Raw genomic sequence first — 18,286 nt, 5'->3', positions numbered from 1 at the left:
TGTGTATGTGTGTGTGTGTAGGTGTGTGTGTGCGTGCGTGTGTGGTCAAGTGATGCGGGAATCACCTTGTGCATGAAGCCCCCTCCCCACCTGCTCACACACAAACACACACTTGGCCCCACAGCTGATGAGAGACAGCAGCACGTGTACACGTCGGCGTCCATCGGCGTCCTCACGGCTCCCGCATTCTTTGCAGGCATCGTGCTGGCCGACATCATCGAGAAGTACTTTGTGTCACCAACGCTGTTCCGCGTGATCCGGTTGGCGCGCATCGGGCGCATCCTGCGGCTGATCCGTGGCGCCAAGGGCATCCGCACGCTGCTCTTTGCGCTGATGATGTCACTGCCAGCCCTCTTCAACATTGGACTGCTGCTCTTCCTGGTCATGTTCATCTACGCCATCTTCGGCATGGCCAACTTCGCCTACGTCAAGCGGCAGGCGGGCATCGACGACATGTTCAACTTCGAGACATTCGGCAACAGCATGATCTGCCTGTTCCAGATCACCACGTCGGCAGGCTGGGACGGCCTGCTGAGCCCGATCCTCAACAACTCGCCCGAGGAGTGCAACCCCTACGTGCCGCACACGGGCACCAGCCAGCGCGGCAACTGCGGCAACCCCTCAGTGGGCATCACTTTCTTTGTCACCTACATCATCATCTCCTTCCTTATTGTGGTCAACATGTACATTGCAATCATCCTGGAGAACTTCAGCGTAGCCACTGAGGAGAGCACTGAGCCGCTCAGCGAAGATGACTTTGAGATGTTCTATGAGGTCTGGGAGAAGTTCGACCCGGAGGCCACGCAGTTCATCGAGTACGCCAAGCTGTCCGACTTCGCCGACTCCTTGTCGGAGCCTCTGCGCATCGGCAAGCCCAACAAGATCAAGCTGATCTCCATGGACCTGCCCATGGTCAGCGGTGACAAGATCCACTGCCTGGACATCCTCTTTGCCTTCACTAAGCGTGTTCTGGGTGAGTCGGGTGAGATGGACGCCCTCAAGCAGCAGATGGAGGAGAAGTTCATGATGGCCAACCCGTCCAAGATCTCCTACGAGCCCATCACCACCACGTTGCGGCGGAAGCAGGAGGACGTCTCAGCCGCCGTCATCCAGCGTTGCTACCGGAGACATCTGGTGCGCCGGCAGATGAAGGCCGCCTCCTACCTCTACCGACAGATCACCACGCCGCGACACAAGCCGGCCCGGGGTGAGGACGAGGAGGCAGACGACGAGGACAACGAGGAGGAGGAGGCGCCCGAGAAGGAAGGCCTGATCGCTGCCATGATACGCGAGAACTACGGCTCCGGGCCAGTTGGGATGGAGCGCTCCGAGACTGTGTCCTCCACTTCGTCGCCGCCGTCCTACGACAGCGTGACGCGAGCCGCCACCACTTTTCCCCCAAAGTCAGAGATGAGCAACATCAGTACGGCGCCTTAGGAGTAAGAACACCAAATGGAGAACTACGCGGCTGCTTGGGGCACTGTGGCCACTATGGGGCGCCCAGAAAGTGTGAAGATATAAAAAGGGTGGGGCCCCATAAAAGCTTGGAACAACTTTACTAGCTTTCAAGTTATTTCCTGCCCCCTGCTGGACGCTCCTCAAACTGCAGTAGTGTCATCTCGGGCTCCCGAAACACTATCACTCATGTATCCATCCGTCTCTTATTGACTGGGAGCTGCATTAGCGACATTAGCTGCGCAAGTGTTAGCTTGCGAGTGCAGAAAAGCGAGCTGAGCTTAGCAAAGGTTTTGTTAGTCACAGTAGAACTTTGTTGACAGTCTTTTCATAGCTGTACGATTATTACGACTATTTTTTTATATTTTTTAGCGTAACCTGACAAGGGAAGGAAAAAAAAGCTTTGCAGTTTTTCTCCTTGGAACTGTGACACTTTGGTGGATGAGAAGAACAATAATTTTGTTGTTTTCCTTCACTGTCAAACATACTCACAAAAACTACCCAAAAACCTACAGCGTTTTGTGCTACGGATGGCCAGAAGCTAAGCTATCGCTAGCTCAGAAGGAGAGACAATGGTGTTACATTTTTTCTTGTCGCGCGCCATGGTTTACGTTGGACTGCCAACCAAAGTAGACAGACGAAAAGACTACAATCAGCATAACCTTTCGCTGGCTCGTCACAAACTCAATTATGATTACAACAAGAGCTAGCTCATGTCATTCTTAGCCTCACGTCCTACTAGAAAAGGGAATTCTTGCTTTGAATTAAGATGTCAAAATTGGGTGATGCTAAGTGAAAAGTCAGGAAAAAAAATACACTCCTATTTTCCATGTCGTGTTGTTCCCAGATTGAAGTCTCATTCCAAACATACCACAAGAGTGTATTTGCACAGGACATGGGGCAAGATATATACTGTATGTATATATATCTATATACATATATATATATGTACTATAAGTATACTATATGTATATGTATCAGATTCCTCTCATAGAATTGTTCACATCAATGTCATGTTTGTCTACTTCATTATTTATTTATCAATGACTTTGTTCCCTGCTTTTATGTTTGGTTTTCTACGAAGACTCTGACACTTTTTTTGCACAGAGAAATATGGGGAAAAAAACAACAACAAAAGTGTGAGGAGCAATAAAAGCTCGGCCAGAGACCTGGAAGCTTTGAGAGTGACACTTTCAGGACCTTCCGGGACCTTCGGATAACGAAACAGGAAATGCACAAACGCGCCGCTCCGGTGGCCGCTAACCGCTCAGCTCTTCTTTGTGTCAAAATGGTGGTTTTGTCCCATCCCCCCCCAAAATGGAAACCGGGCCACCTGGATTTTATTCTGCTGTTGAAAGCAGAAGTTAGTCACAAAGTGTCGCTGTGGTGTTCAGCTGCACTGCGCTGAAGGGCTCTTTTCAGTAGCAATAGACCGCGAGTGTGCCTGCCTGCCGCGACCGCACTCAACGACACTCCACGCCATTGTTAGCACTCCCTTAGTCCTCCCTGGAACTCCGCGCCTTTGAGTTGGCTCCTGATTGGCCGATGAGCATCCTGACAAAAACAAAACACATTTTGACAATAATTCTGTTCATGGACGGCCAAACAAACACTTGTCGCTGTGCTGCAGACCCCCCACCCCCCTAGTGGCATGGAGTCATAGATGTTTACGTTAAAATAATAATGCAGCTGTGCCTTGCAATACGAGTAATCTATTTTATTTTTAAATCTTGATTCTAAATGTAAAATAGTACGTATTTAAATATTTATCTCATTAATAGGCAACAGTTAAGAAAGTCTGCTAAGATTAATGCTAACAACAATGCAAAAGGCCATTGACATGCTAACGGTTAACATTGATAGCTGCACTTTTAGAAGCAGTGGCTATTCGAACACAAACAGTGGCGCAACACATAGACAATATCACAGGTTAGATTCTTTACATTCTATTTATTTATTTATTTATTGTAATATAGTTGAATTTTCCTTGTTAAAAAAAAACTGTTTTGCAGGGGAGGGGAGTCTGCAACAGATAAATGTCATTTCCAGTCCTTTCAGTGCAGAAAGATTATGATTTGCTCACAAAACAAATTAAACTTTGATCTGAAGGCACCAAACGAAAACATTTTAATAAACTAATTCTATGGGAAATGTTTATGCTATCTTAGACTAATACACTAAAACTTAATCAATTGAAAGCACATTACTTTTTTAAAAGTGTTTGTTGGGCCCGAGTCCATTTGTATGACATCTTTTGAAATGATGAAGCTTCGGTGATTGACCCGTCTGACTTTCAGAACGCTTCAGGAATATTCCGTCACATGTACCGGCTCGGCTTATTTGGTGCTACCGAGGAGGTGTGGGAGGTTCCAGACCTGAGGGGGTGATAACACCATCCTGCCTTCCTTTCCCTTTTCAAAATGAAAGCTGCTTGGTCATCTTTAAATCCCAACAGGAACCTTCCAACATCTGAACAACAAACCTCCCAACCTTATTCTCGTTTTATGAACAAAAACAACTCTTTCTCAACATTTTACACTCACACACCTTCAAACTGGATTCCTACTAGTTCAGCACAGGTATCAAACTAGGTCAATGCAAGTGTCACAATGCTTACAACACTGGATTGAAAGTTGCTCAAGACCAGTGTCATACTGGTTCAGAACTGGTGTTATACTGGTTAAACATCAATGTCACTTTGGTTCAAAACTGGTATCTTACTGGTTCAACATGGGTTCAAAACTAAATGTAATATTGGTTAATCTCTGGTCTTATACTGGTACAACACTGGATTCACACTGGTGTCGAACTGATTCAACATAGGTTTAAATGTTGAACCAGTGTGGGTCAACATGATGTCATACTGGTTCAAAACTGGTGTTGAACTGTTTGTAAACTGTTTTCATATTGGTTCAACACAGAACAAATTTGTCATGCTGGTTTGATTAACACTGGCCTTACACAGTTGTAGAACTGGTCCCACACCGTTGTCAAGTTTGGTAAAATAGCAGTGTCGTACTGGTGTCAAAAGTGGATCCACACTGGTTTTTGTGAGTAATGCCCAGCGGTGGTCGGATGCCCATAGGTGGCAGGAAGTGACCTTGTTGGTGGCAGAAGAGACGGAGTCTTCTGTTCTGACGCCATTTTGTGCTTCAAGTGTTTCTCCAAAGATGGTTTTGGAACGCAAAACAAACAGAACTCAAAAACAATTTAAGTCATTCGAGGATTTTTTTTTTTGCCAGTAAAACAAAAACTTTGGTGTGAAGAAGGAGAAAGTTGTGCCTCAGTAAACCCTCCCCTCATCCTACCCTGGTGTTTTACAAACTATTCGTTGAATTATTCTGATGATGACTACAATAAATATATCCACTTTTTAGTACTTTGAGTTGTAATACTCTTTAGTATTTTGCAAATAAATGTCTGTATTTAAAACATCCTGCGGTAAATAAACCAGACACAAACCCAACAAACTGGTCTCATTGCTTTCGGTGTACGTTTTTTTTTTTTCTTGTCTAAATGTATATTTGCATTAGTTATTGTGCGTGTTGATCAGTCTTGTAAAGATTTGAAGCGACAATCCAGCAGCAAAATCTATAATTTTCTTAATCACGTGAAGTGTGTAGAGGTTTTGATTTTTGTGTATTTTTATTAAGATGTACAGCACTGGTACTCTTATCACTGATACGGTACTATGGTGCCACCGTGTGGTTTTCTGATATAGTCGCAAGTCCGCACAAATAAAACATCAATATAGTTCGCCCAATACACTAGTTTTAAAAGCTACATATTCCTTTGATTGGTGAATGACAAGATTTTAATTTACAGAATTTACTAAATGTGCGCTTGGACGAAAACTAATACTTTGAAATAAGAACTGAAGCAGTTTGTAAGCGTGACTTGGGTTTGATCCACATTGCGTTCCGCTCCAGATGGTGTCTACCAGAGATGGGACCAAGTCACATGTGCAAGTCTCAAGTCTTAACCTTAAAGTCTCAGGTAAGTCCCAAGTCATTTTTTTTTTCTTGGGCAAGTCACGTCACAGATTATGTCAAGTCAAGTCCTTAAATAGGTCAAGTCCAAGTCACGTTATTATTGCAATTTTACCCGCAGAATCTGATTTTAGAAACGTGAAAAGACAAGATATTGTCACGGATCGGATGGAGCAGGGCGACCAAATGCAGCTTGGACCAGGGTTTATTGGAGAAAACAAATTAACAGACTCGGCAAACTGACATGACTTAACAAAACAATAACTTGACTGACAAGAAGGCAGCAGGACATGACGACAACAAGACAGTACGACAACAGACGTGACGACATCAATGATTCGACAGGGAGTGCAGGGCAGACAGGACTTAAATACACTACAGGTAACAAGAGGCAGGTGACTGTGATTACATTGAGCATGGTAACCTAGATATAATAAAGCACCCGGTGACGAGACGTGACAGATATAAGTAACTTTAAGTAACCATCATTGTCTAATGTGTCTAACCTGTTTAACATATATGACAATAATTTTGATTTGCACTGTAATTACTGATATTCAGTAAAATACACCATGGAATCAAACAAAAAAGAGATTACCTCATACAATAACTTATTGACAGCTCAATCTAAACAAATTAACGTCTGCCGACAGTGTCTGACACATTTGAGTTGTAAATGTGAACTGGGAAATTGCAGGCTGCGCTGCATCAGTGCAGGTGTTTCTCATCTTTTCGTATTCTGCATACCTGTGAAACAAAAGCCAAAATATGAATGGGATGTACTGAATAGTCTGACAGACATGCAACATACAACATAGTATATGGTAAAAAAAAAAAAAAGTTCTTTGAGGCTTAACTGTAGTTTTTATTTATTAACTTGCTCCATATTAAATCATATTTACTTAATTCAGTTTCATCATCATATTCATAAAGCTATATATACACACCTATTTAGATAAATGAAAAGCACTTACTGGGCAGAATGGCTCTTCAAATGATGGACAAAGTTTGAAGTTATCCTCTGGCTGTCTGAAATGTTTCTGTTGCATATCTTCAAGATTCAAGATTCAAGAGTTTTTATTCGCCATGTTTGAGCATGCCAAACAAGGAATTTGACTTCGGTAAATCATAGCCTCTGTTCAACATTTAGGTGACTAACAACAACACTCAGGACATGTGAAAAATGGCAAATATTCTCAAAGATCCCCTGATCTTAAACTCCCAAGAGGGCAAGGAAAAACTCAAAACTCCACCTAAGGGAAATGAGAAACCTTGAGACGAGACCACAGATGGGAGGGTCCCTCTTCTAGGATGACCAGGCTGCAATGGATGCAGAGAAGACACATAGTACAAACAGTGTAGACAATTCAAAAAAGGAGTGGAGAGCAGGATGTTATTGCAAAGTAATGACTCTGAGACTCTAAGAGTGGTGTGAGTTCCTCAGAGCAACAGCCTGGGGGAAGAAGCCATCTCTGTGTCTGCTGGTTTTGGCGTACAGAGCTCTATAACGCCGTCCGGAGGGGAGTAGTTCAAACAGACTGCAACCTGGGTGAGAAGGGTCTGTAGAGATGTTACTTGCACGTTTCCTGGTCCTGGACAGGTACAAGTCTTGAATAGATGGGAGGTTGATTCCAATTATCTTTTCTGCAGTCCTGATTGTCCGTTGCAGTCTGTGCTTGTCTTGTTTGGAGGCCGATCCAAACCAGACAGTGATGGAGGTGCAGAGGACAGACTGGATGACGGCAGTGTAGAAGGTCTTCAGCAGATCCCACGGCAGGTTGAACTTCTTGAGCTGTCTCAGGAAGTACAGCCTCTGCTGGGCCTTCTTCCGGACAGAGTCGATGTGGCCGGTCCATTTCAGGTCCCGAGAGATTGTGGTTCCCAGGAACTTGAAGGTGTCTGTGGAGAGAATAGTATTACTGCGGATAGTGAGGGGTGAAAGTGGTGAAGGGTCTCGCCTGAAGTCCACTGTCGGTCTTGAGCGGGTTTCAGCTCCAGGTGGTTTTGGCTGCACCAGTGGACCAGCCGCTCCACCTCCTGTCTGTATGCAGTCTCATCACCGTCCTGGATCAGTCCGATGCGAGTGGTGTCGTCTGCATACTTCAGGAGCTTCACAGGAGAGTCACCTGAGGAGAAATCGTTGGTGTAGAGAGAGAAGAACAGTGGGGAGAGGACGCACCCCTGAGGGGCTCCAGTATTGGTGGTCCGGGTGTCAGACGTGATGCTCCCTTCCACTGTGCTGTCCGTCTTTTGCCGTTATAAAGGTAATTACGATAGCCGAAGGTAATGACTCGCGGTACCGCTCCCGCTGACATGTTTGTGCATGTCTGATATAAAGGGGCGTGAATCTCCAATAAACACGTTAGGTACGTAGAGAGGGCACGACTGATTGATTGACAGGGTAGTGATCCAATCATGACAACGCCATTCTCAGCCTGCGCTCCTACCGTGTTATCGATATTATTTTTTTAAATGTATTATTAATTTTATATTCAAACTGAAAACATAAACTAAATAACACTGAAGTCATTCAAGTCATCGTGTCTTAAGTCAAGTCCCGAGTCTTTAACTTCCAAGTACAAGTCGAGTCTCAAGTTTTTTTTATTTTTTGTCAAGTCATAAGTCATTAAAACAGCGGCTCGAGTCGACTCGAGTCCAAGTCACAGTGACTCGAGTCTCCATCTCTGGTGTCTACTCCTCTCCTGCCACGTTTTTTTAATAGTCCAAATAATGACAAGCTTTCCATGAACATAATTGGTTCAAATCTTTTCGAGCGTGCCCACTTGGCTGTTCCCCTTCACCGATTGGCTGAGCCCATAGCCAATCATAGTTAGTGTTCTTAGCGGCATAGCTGGTATCCAAGCTAGCAGCAGCTTCATCCATCCTTCTCTGTCGCAACAAAATCCCCCGGTGTCAATCAAAGTCGCTGTTAGCTTAGCTTGGAAGGTGTTGGCCAGTCGATATAAATATACCGGTGAATTTACGACGCAATGGCTCCGAAGAAAAATCCCAAAACGCATTCCAAGAAAGGTTGGTTTTTCTGACCTATTAGCGAACGAGTCGTCGCATACTCACTTTGCCATTCTGCTGGTTATGGAGCGTCGTATCTTTTGTGGTAAATGCACGTCAAAAGGGACAATAATATGTTCGTGGCATTAAACTAGAAGAATCTATCTTTTATTTGTCCAACATGTTTGTGGCACTTAAAACACAGCTCATGCGTTGCCATGTCCTTGGCTGTGAAAGCTGCAACAAGATTAACTGGTATCGTCCATTTTAAAACTGCATTTAAGTAACACTACTGTGTGTATACGTAAATGTACATATGTAAAGCATTATTTACAATCTATTCGTAGAAGGTCATTAGTTAGCTTTTTGATGGTGCCTAATTTGCATTCGAATAAGAGAAAGTTCAACGTGATGCTTTTCTGTGTGGATTTGGTTGAGTTGAGGGCATTTTGTCAGCTGCCTAAAGATCCACAGCACGGACCAAATAAATTTTCAGCCCGTGTCCTATTTTGAAGCTTTTGCAAACTTGCGTGACCGCAACATTCCTGGAAGTCAGCCCGTGAATGACGTCAGGATTATGTGCTTATGGTTCTTAGGAACACTCTTAGCTGAGGATAACAAATGAATTAATATACATTTATATGATTAAATCATAAACATCTCTCTCTTCCCTGTCGTGCATTTCCCCAAATCTAGTATTAATTAATGGATAGTTTATTTCACACAAAGTGATTTATGTGCAAGCCGCAGCCAGACCAGTAAAAACTGGGTGTCTTTTGACTTTAGACTTTAAACTGGGGCCCAGTGTATCCTGCCAAATAATAAACGGGCAAACACTCAAACGACTACAACTTCTATGAATTGTTTAGAGTTCACTTTGGCCTTGAAGGAGGTTTGTGGTCTACTTTGTCTTCTATGTATGCTAAAGCAATAAATCTAAACGTGGTCCAAGACTTTTGCACAATATTGTATGTCAAGGTTGCTTGCCTCACTTTGTCCTCTGTGGCATCTTGCACACACAGAAACACGGAGCACTGCAGGGTTTGTCGGCTCTAAGAATAGTGGGGGATCAGGTTCCGGACCTCACAATTGGTCGTGCGAGAACGGTGAGGAGGAGGCGCTTGGTTTTGTCCTGATGATTGAATCGCCGCCATCCTGCTCGTTTGTCACTTCTCGTCTCGTTGTGGTCTCTTTGTGGTCTCTTTGGAAGTTTCCTTCTCATTGTTTGGATCATACACGTTCAACGTGCTAGCTTGACGGGTCGCTGGGAAGGTTTTGCTCCATGCAGCGCTATCGCCACTATGGCGCCTCCGCCCCCTCCTCAATCCCCTCGGCAGCGCCAGCGGAGGAGCCCCACAGCACCCAGCAGGTGCTGAACACTCACGAGGACGTGTATGATGAGCAGGGGGAACCGATGGTAAAGGAGGATGCTTTGGATGGCCTCAAGGAGACAGGTAGGACCGTTGAACTGGATGTTGGTTCCGCTGCGTCTTTTCCGGGTCAATTGATCTGCTTCTGCTAGGAGGAGCCAGTGTGGAGGAGGCCACGGCCCCGCATCAGGCTCCTCCACTCTCCGGTGGGTGGCGACCTTCGGGTTGGACTCACTTTGGTTCAGCATGGGCCCGTTTGCTTTGGGTTGAATTTGACTGGGCTTTGACCTCTAACATTTGAGCTATCTGTGTTTGTGCTTGGAGATGACGCTGACATGATTGTAATGTTTGAAGCTCAGCTGCTACCCGAGGAACAGCTGTTGTCGGACCCGCCCCGTCGGGTTGGTGTTAAATGTGTTCCCGGGTCACTTCGACCTCTGCATTTTGGAAAAAGGTGCCACCCGCGGTTACTAAGAACTGCCAAGTGTGTTAAATAAATGTGTGCTATGGTATTAACCAGGGTGGACTGTGATTATTTACCAGTGCATTTTTCTCCCAAAAGAAAAAAAAAATCAAACCGAGCAATAAACCGAATGAATGTCTCAGTGACATGTTTTGTGTTTGTTGTGCGGCATCCGCAGAGTCAAAGCCGCCGCCAGCCGAAAGCAAGAGCAACAAGAAGGCGGCAGGAGGAGACACAGGGGGCGGAGCCAAGTATTCCGTGTTCACCTGGTTCGCCGTGCTGGCCCTGCTGGGGGTTTGGAGCTCGGTGGCCGTTGTCTACTTTGACATCGTCGACTACGACGGCGTTATCGGTAAGCCGGCCGCATCGAACGTGTCCGAAGTTATTTTGAGCCCGCAAAGAAGGAGAAGAAGACACTCGGCTTTGTTTCCTGTCCTCCTCATCTTGTATTTTGTGTGTGTGTCACCGACACGCAGCGCGAGCTCAGGAGTTCCGTATGAACTTTTCACAAGTTTTACAAGGTACACTTTCAACATTTCAAAGCGTACGGTCTTCTTTCTTCTTTTCCTTCTTTTTTTTTTTTTTTTTTTTTTTTTAAACTTCATTCAACATCATCGTTCCAGACCCACAAACGCAACCCGTCACGTTCACCGTCGTCTTCTCTCTGTTTGTGCTGCAGGGAAGCTGACGGCCTACGACACGGATGGAGATGGTGACTTCGATGTGGAGGATGCCAAAGTCCTGCTCGGCAAGTCCCCCGCTAATCTTTTCCTATTTGCGTCCTCCGAGGTGGTTCACAGCTACGTCGTAGCACGATAAAACACCTCCCAGAAGGTTTCAGAGGAACAGTAGACAAAAGTACGGCGTCACGCCATCAATTACGATATAGCGAACAGGAAGTCAGAGGACTTAGCGATGCGGAAAAAAAGGAAGTAGTGCTTGTTGGCTGCTGGCTGCGTGACCGACGACTTTAACTCCCTTTCCTTCTTTCCCCTCCATTCTCATCATCCTCTTTTATTTGATGACATCACTCACTTCTTCTTTTCAAGTTACCTTCCATCCCTCCCGCCATCTTCTCCTCTTCTATTATCACTTTCTCTCGTCAGGCCTGACCAAAGGTGGCGACGGTAGTGCGCCAGGCGAGTCTCTTGAGGAGGTTGTAAATATTTTGGCGGAGGAAGGTTCTGATTGGCTGTATGGCTTCTTCACCTTCCTCTGTGACATAGTCAGCTCGCCCGTAGAGCAGGAAGAAGAAGAGGAGGAGGAAGATGAAGAGGAAGAGGCAACAGCGGCGGCCAGGAAGCGCCAGCAGGGCAGTGCTTCTTACCTTGACGACGTGGAAGTCAAAGGGGTCATACTGGACCTTCAGAACCAATAGGAGGACAGCAAGCCAGCCTGAGGACCTCATGGAGGACATGCTTGGCAAACTGGATGGACAGAAAAACAAATACAGTTTATTTATAGCAAGGGTGGGGGGAATTATTTAAGTTGACCTTGGACACAATTTAACCGAGTATTTAAACTATTTTTCCTTACACGCAAACATGATCAAAGGTCCATTTGGAACCTTTTATTTTCTCCCGTTTTACAGGCAAATCTCAGGTCCCGTGAGGTGAGAATAAGCCTCACTTTTTTGTTCTTTGCTGTTTGTCGCTTCAGATGACAGGAAGTTAAAAAGCTCTCGCCGGAAGCAGGCGTTGAGGAAAGGTACACGTGTGAGCACCTTGACTTGTCCTGCATGTTGTCTCCGAGCGTGTTCCGTGTGCTTTGTGCTGAAAGCCGAGGCGAGCCAATGCTGCCCCTTTTGTTGTGTCATTTTGTGCTTTTAGTTGTCACGGTAACATGACTACCGGAAGCTGCGGGAACTCGATTTGAGTCGAGCTTTTGGCGCCGATAATTGGACTTTGACTCTGGTCTTGTGTGTTTGCATTTGAAAAGCTGCATTTTCAAGTTTGTTTGATAATGTTTGGAAAAATTGCTGACACCTCCTTTATCTAGTTTCTGAAAACTTTGTACCTGTGTATGTGAAGCACTCCAGGAAGTTGACGAGGATCTCGATGAGATGGAAGAGAGCGAAGGTAGCGCTGGGTTGTGCACGTCACTTTGTCAGCATCTTAGCAGCAGCTTTTGTTTTTGTTTCTCGTTTGGCGTCCCAGATGAGATTCCAGAAGAAGCAACTTTGCGGAAGAACGGAACCCGAGGTAGAAAAATTGGACCTGCATCCTTGTGTGAACATTGCTTTCAATGCAGTGAATGCTAACATGTTTAGCATCAAGTTGCACATCGACACCCCCCTCCCTCCCCTCACTCACCGTAAGCTTGGCTCTGCTAACACTCCCCTGATCGCCAGTCGTACCCTTTACGAGTTCATTCCAACTACAGAACTTCCTATCCGAGACGAAGTGTTGCGCTCCGCCCTGCGAGAAGAACTGAGCACCATCAACGAGAAAACCGAGGCCAAGCGGATCGCCCGTATCGCCCTCGCCGAAATCGAAACCCTCTTGGCCGACCGAGACCAAGGCGAGGAGACGGCCTGGCAACTCAAGATCAAGACGCTGGAGGTCACCCAGGAGCAGCTCAAGCTGGAGAAGGAGAGGATAGGGCTGGAGAAGGAAAGGGTGGAGGTGGAGAAAAGGAAGATGGAGGTGGAGAGAGAATGGATGAAGTGGGAGAAGGCTGAGAGGGAAAGGATGGAGCGGGAGGACGTGGAGAAAGAGCGAAGGGAGCAGGAAAGGATGGCGCAGGAGAAGGAAAGGATTGAGTGGGAGAAGGCCAAGAGGGAAAGGATGGAGTGGGAAAAGGCTGAGCGGGACAGGATGGAGACGGAGAAGGCGGAGCAAGAGCGACTTGCGTTACAGAAAGCAAAGCAAGAGCGGGAACAGCTCGAAAAGAAGGAGAGGGAGCGCGTGCTTCGGGAACAAGAGGCCGCCAAGGAAAGGGAAGAGCGGGAACGCTTGGCCAGAGAGAAGAGCGACCAGGAAAGGAAGGAAAGGGAGCGACTCCAGAAAGAACAGGTGGCCAAAGAGCGGGAAAGGCTTGAGAAAGAAAAGATGGAGCGGGAAAGGCAAGAAAAAGAGAGAGCGGAGAAAGAGCGCCTTGTTAAAGAGAAAGCTCGACTGGCTCAGGAGAAAGAGAGAGCGGAGAAGGAGAAGGCAGCCAGCGAGAAGGAACTGCGGCTTTCCCGCGAGAAGGCCGCTCGGGACAAGATGGAGGCGGAGCGGCTCGACGCCAGGAAAGCAAACAGCAGTCAAACCGGCGAGGAGAAAAGTCAGCGAGCTGGCGTGACGGCGGTCAGGAGGGACAAGGGTGTGGTCGCAGACAAAATGGCTGCCAGCGGCAGGAAGAAGTAAACTCTTCTTGGACTCTAATTGTTTTTTTGTTTTTTTATTTGTTTTTTTTTTTCCAGCTCTGTCAAATAAAAGTAGTGCTTTGCAACCATCTTGTGGGATACAATGGGGCACAATATAAGGAATAAACTTTTCTGGTTATGCAATCAAATGGTACTACAAAATTGTCAACCCATTGGGAGCGATTCCCAACACAATCAATCAGATGCTTTTGTTGAGGTCATTGATTTATTTGTGTTGTTGTTGTTCTTATGTGCTGTAAACTCCGCCCCCATCTCTATTTCTGGAACGTATTTTCCTCCAATGTGACAGCAAATGTCAAATAAAACTTAAACTGTTCCCATCTTCTTATTCTCTGGTCTCCTCCCATATTCTAAAAATGAACACTGTCTGTTTATGTGAATGCCCGCCGGTCTGTTTGGATCTCGCAATTGACTGGCAACTAGTCCAGTCACACTTTTCGAAAATAAATTCCACACTTACTGTGAACCACCTCAGCTGCGCTTCTCATGTCATGCTCATACATATTCAAATTAGATAACACAAGTCACATGACACGTGAGCAGTTTGCATGTCTTTGTCACGTTGTCACATTTCCAAACAGGCCTGAAAGAAACTCCAAGCCAGCAGCAACCATCTGAAGAGCAACCAGCGGGTGAATATGTTGCTACCTCTACAAATGAGTCCCGTCCAGTATATTTACAAATTAATTCCATCATTTACGTGCCAGAACCCGCTGAAGATCAGTCGAGCAACCGCCAAGCCGCAGAGCCAGCTGAAGAGGAGTCAGTGGAGGCGCATACGGAGGAGAGCACAGCTCAGGACTTCAGTGTTGAAGAGCAGTCGACCACGCAACCCGAGGACGAGTCGGTTGAGGAGCACCCCGAGGAGAGCGCGACCGAAGACTTGCCAACAAGTGTGTGATGCAACAATGTGCTTGTCCACTTGTCTCAGTGCGTGTCATGACACACTTCCTGTGCGTTTGTGCATGTGCATGTCAGTCTCTGAAGCTGAAGATGTGGACTCTGAAATCCAAGGTTTGTTCTGCACCCTTTCACCATCTGCTTCATCACTTCTTCAAGCGGAAAACTTCTTAATCACTATTTTTTTCTCCCTCTTCTTCTTGATACGTGCTTGTGTGTGTGTCTATATATACACGTATATGTGTGTCCTCCAGCTGCTGTTCCCCTGCCTGCCTTTGTAGAAGAAGACTTTGTAGCCGGTGAGTCCATTTTTTTAAACACTGTCGTGAGAAATGAATATTTTAAGACAAAAATGTTTATTATGTAAAAAAAATAAAAATAATTTCAATTCAAAATTCATTTTAATGGGGACACATGATTTTTGTGCCGCAGATGATCCTCGAGGAGACACGGAGCATCCTCTTGGTGTGTATTTATTTTTGTCTCTTTTGTCTTCCTCCATCGTGACGTCTTACCTTGATTTCTTTCAGAGGAGGACGTGGACGCCATCGACACAAGCGGAGGTGAGTGAGGATCTCAGCTGGATTTTGAGAGCTGTTGTTTCAAGTGTGTTTTGCTTGCAGTCCTGGTGGAGGAGCCGTCATCTCAGGAGACTGTTGGTAAGACCGCAAATCACCCCATTACGAGTGAAACAAACCCAAACTGTTTTATGTGCTTGCGCTCAAGTGGAATCTATAAAAGATTTGACGAGCTCCAAAGTGACACAAGAAGAAGAAGAAGGAGGTATTTTTTGTTATTTTTCTAACTGATCCAGATTTGATGTGTTTGTTTTCCCATAAGTAAGTTTGTGTTGTGTGTCAGAGCCAGCGGTGGAAACAGAGCAGCATTTTGAACCTGAAGAAACACAGAGCGAGAACACAGCAGAGAGCAGCACGCCAGCCGGTACCACAAAGATGTCTCATAACAACAACTGTCAGTGCAGATGAAGGCGGCCGGTTCACTGTCCTTTTGTTTTGTGCATCAGAGCCGCCGTTGGAGGAGGAGAAGCAGTCTGAGCCGGTTGAAGCGCACAGCGAGACTGCTGGAGGGAGCAGCATGCCCGAGGGTAAGCACGCCAACACCATCATGTCCGATGATTTGAGATGAACAAAAGTTGACTAGCAAGTTAGTAGCCCCGTGTTGGAAATGTACGACCTGCTGACAGTCAATTCCTCTTTGCCACAGAAGCGGCGGACCTCACAACTGTGGAGAAGCCCAAAGAGAAAGGTAAAAGAAGCATCGCATATTTTTTTAGAGTAGTACAAATGTCGCTTTCCCTCCAGCCAAGAAGAAGAAAGCCAAACTGCTCAACAAGTTGGACAAGAGCATCAAAGCAGAACTGGATGCTGCAGAGAAGCTTCGCAAGAAAGTGCGTGACAGGCAGGAAGTGACGGGCGGCGCCTTGGACTGCGCTTGACGTTGCTTTCTTGCGTGTGTGCTTGTTGTGTGTTAGGGAAAAGTGGAGGCGGCACTGCAAGCATTTGAGACGTTGGTGCACCAGCACCCGCAGAGCCCCCGCGCTCACTACGGGAAAGCGCAGGTGCTCATTTCAATGACCACTTGGACTTTTCAAGTTTTTAGTCAGCCTACTCAGGTTTGATTGATGACTTCAACCACGCAGGCGGAGGACGACCTAGCCGAAAAGCAGCGCAGCAACGATATGTTGCAGAAGGCCATCGGCAGCTACGGAGACGCCGCAGATCTTCCGGACGCCACCCCCGACCTGATCCGAGCCGCCCTCAAGAGACGAGCTGAGCGCCAGCAGTTCCTGGGTAAGCCACGCCGTGGATAAAGATTTGAAGACTGCAATCCTTCATGTCAATTAAGTCTTTCTAAAATGTCCTCGTGTCAGGCCGCATGCGTGGCGCTGTGGCCACGCTGGAGAAGTTGGTGCAGATCTTTCCAAAAGATATCAGTCTAAAGAACGACCTGGGGGTAGCCTACCTGTTGCTAGGCGACAACAAAGGTGCCAAAGCGATCTACGAGGAGGTGAGTGACGTTGCCTCCTTCTTCTTCTGTTCTTCTTCCGTAGTCTCACCGGCGCCATCTTCAGGTTCTGGCGGTTGCCCCCAGTGACGGCTTTGCGAAGGTTCACTACGGCTTCATCCTAAAGTCGGAGAACAAGATCGCAGAGAGCATTCCTTACCTGAAGGTATGTGAGAGCGTCAGTCGGGTTTTGCGTGCCGACCTCCACCATTTGAATTTGCTTCGGTCCACCAGGAGGGGCTGGAATCAGGAGAGCCCGGCACTGATGACGGACGTTTCTACTTCCACCTAGGAGACGCACTGCAGAGAGTCGGAGACAAGAGCGTGAGTGTTTGTGCATAATGCAAGACATTAAAGGACCCGCCCCCCCCTCCATTTATCTTAGAGTAATGTAATGAAAACATATTATTCTTGTCTCACTAATGGTGTGTGTGTGTATCCCAGCAGGCCTACCACTGGTACCAGGTGGGCCACGAGCGAGGCCACTTTGCGTCCGTGTGGCAGAGGTCACTTTACAATGTGGACGGGCTTAAGGCGCAGCCCTGGTGGACCCCAAATGAGACCGGATACACCGATCTGGTGAAGGTAGAACAGCGGGCAGAATTTAAGCAGATATTCTTCCAGTTCAGGACTCAACTGCACCTTTTGTGTTCAGGCACTGGAGAAGAACTGGAAGATGATCCGGGACGAGGCCATGGCCATGATGGACCAAAACACGGGCCAGTTTGTACCTGAGGAGGAGAACCTGAGGGAGAAAGGAGAGTGGGGCCAGTACACGCTCTGGCAGCAAGGTCCATTTCTTGACTTCTTCACTTCTTCACCCACATGCAGCTAACCAACTCATTTGTCTTCAGGGAAGAAGTCTGGGACTTCCTGCCAGGCTGTACCGAAGACCTGCTCGCTACTGGAGAGATTTCCCGAAGCCACCGGCTGCAAGAGAGGACAGGTAGACCCTCTCGAGATTTCAACGTGTCCTCAATTCACCTTAGTGGCTTGTGTATGTGCGTGTGTGTAGATTAAGTTCTCAGTGATGCAGCCGGGCACGCACGTGTGGCCGCACACGGGCCCCACCAACTGTCGACTGAGGATGCACCTCGGCCTCGTCATTCCCAAACAGGGATGCACAATCAGGTGCACGGACCAGACCAGGTAATCGTCACTGAACCACTTCCAGATTTTTTTTTTTTATTCTCATCACCACTGATTATCTTTCGTAGGGAGTGGGAGGAAGGCAAAGTGCTGATCTTTGACGACTCCTTCGAGCACGAGGTCTGGCAGGACGCGGACACCTTCCGCCTCATCTTCATCGTGGACGTGTGGCACCCGCAGCTGACGGCATCCCAGCGGCAGACCCTCAGCGCCATCTAGACTGACGCGCTCAGGACACTGAAGGTTCCTCTGGGTGATACTACTGACTTGAGCACACCCACTTCCACACCTCCACACACACGCAACAAGCAGGGCTTAATGCTCAATTCGGATTTTGGAGTGTAGCCATTCCCAACAATAATTATGACCACAGTTAACCGGCGTTTGCCCGCACTCAGCAACCTTCGTGTTTGTAGCGTTGATTAGCGAGAGACTCATGGTGTGTTTTCCTGCTAGCCCACTTTTTCCTTTTGTATGATCACTACAACCAGCAGATGTTATCAGAGATTCTATTTTTATTAAAAATGACACCAGAAAATCACATTCTTTTGTTTGT

General features: G+C 46.8%; 3 protein-coding genes across 13 annotated transcripts in view; all 3 read left to right on the top strand.

The window, feature by feature from the left end:
- scn5lab (sodium channel, voltage gated, type V-like, alpha b) overlaps positions 1-3,606 on the top strand; it is a 29,221-nt gene extending 25,615 nt beyond the window's left edge. For both annotated transcript variants that reach the window (XM_088363072.1, XM_088363074.1), the window contains exon 27: positions 197-3,606. In XM_088363072.1, coding sequence (XP_088219198.1) covers positions 197-1,437 — 1,241 coding nt within the window. In that variant the 3' untranslated portion in view covers positions 1,438-3,606. The remainder of the gene's footprint in view (positions 1-196) is intronic.
- A 4,665-nt stretch (positions 3,607-8,271) lies between these two features.
- LOC148381065 (aspartyl/asparaginyl beta-hydroxylase-like) lies at positions 8,272-18,273 on the top strand. 8 transcript variants are annotated; one of them, XM_088363033.1, is made up of 28 exons: positions 9,469-9,559; positions 9,664-9,907; positions 9,976-10,029; positions 10,465-10,638; positions 10,763-10,807; positions 10,966-11,034; positions 14,238-14,288; positions 14,364-14,549; positions 14,635-14,670; positions 14,811-14,855; positions 14,989-15,021; positions 15,087-15,119; positions 15,180-15,215; positions 15,283-15,339; positions 15,418-15,498; positions 15,581-15,661; positions 15,781-15,822; positions 15,879-15,964; positions 16,049-16,135; positions 16,217-16,367; positions 16,448-16,584; positions 16,649-16,747; positions 16,816-16,905; positions 17,026-17,166; positions 17,237-17,372; positions 17,436-17,527; positions 17,597-17,730; positions 17,799-18,273. In XM_088363033.1, exons 2-28 carry the CDS (start codon positions 9,736-9,738, stop codon positions 17,947-17,949), a joined length of 2,499 nt encoding a protein of 832 aa, XP_088219159.1. In that variant the 5' UTR covers positions 9,469-9,559; positions 9,664-9,735; the 3' UTR covers positions 17,950-18,273. The 8 variants fall into 8 exon arrangements, with proteins under 8 accessions (XP_088219167.1, XP_088219159.1, XP_088219162.1 ...); XM_088363034.1 differs by lacking the exon at positions 9,469-9,559 and having other exon boundaries at positions 9,623-9,907; positions 17,029-17,166; XM_088363041.1 differs by lacking the exons at positions 9,469-9,559; positions 9,664-9,907; positions 9,976-10,029 and adding an exon at positions 8,272-8,474.
- On the top strand, positions 12,115-13,972 carry LOC148381066 (uncharacterized). Of its 3 annotated transcripts, XM_088363048.1 has the most exons (3): positions 12,115-12,364; positions 12,443-12,487; positions 12,669-13,972. In XM_088363048.1, the coding sequence occupies exons 1-3, from the start codon at positions 12,349-12,351 to the stop codon at positions 13,634-13,636; spliced, it is 1,029 nt and encodes a 342-aa protein (XP_088219174.1). In that variant the 5' UTR covers positions 12,115-12,348; the 3' UTR covers positions 13,637-13,972. The 3 variants fall into 3 exon arrangements, with proteins under 3 accessions (XP_088219174.1, XP_088219172.1, XP_088219173.1); XM_088363046.1 differs by having other exon boundaries at positions 12,443-13,972; XM_088363047.1 differs by having other exon boundaries at positions 12,115-12,487.
- Positions 18,274-18,286: the final 13 nt, after the last annotated feature.

Source organism: Syngnathus floridae, chromosome 20 (assembly GCF_059516105.1).
Source record: "Syngnathus floridae isolate MCC-2025c chromosome 20, RoL_Sflo_1.0, whole genome shotgun sequence".
Taxonomy (NCBI): domain Eukaryota; kingdom Metazoa; phylum Chordata; class Actinopteri; order Syngnathiformes; family Syngnathidae; genus Syngnathus; species Syngnathus floridae.
Note: the sequence above shows the minus strand (reverse complement) of the source record. Positions and strands in the feature narration are given on the sequence as shown.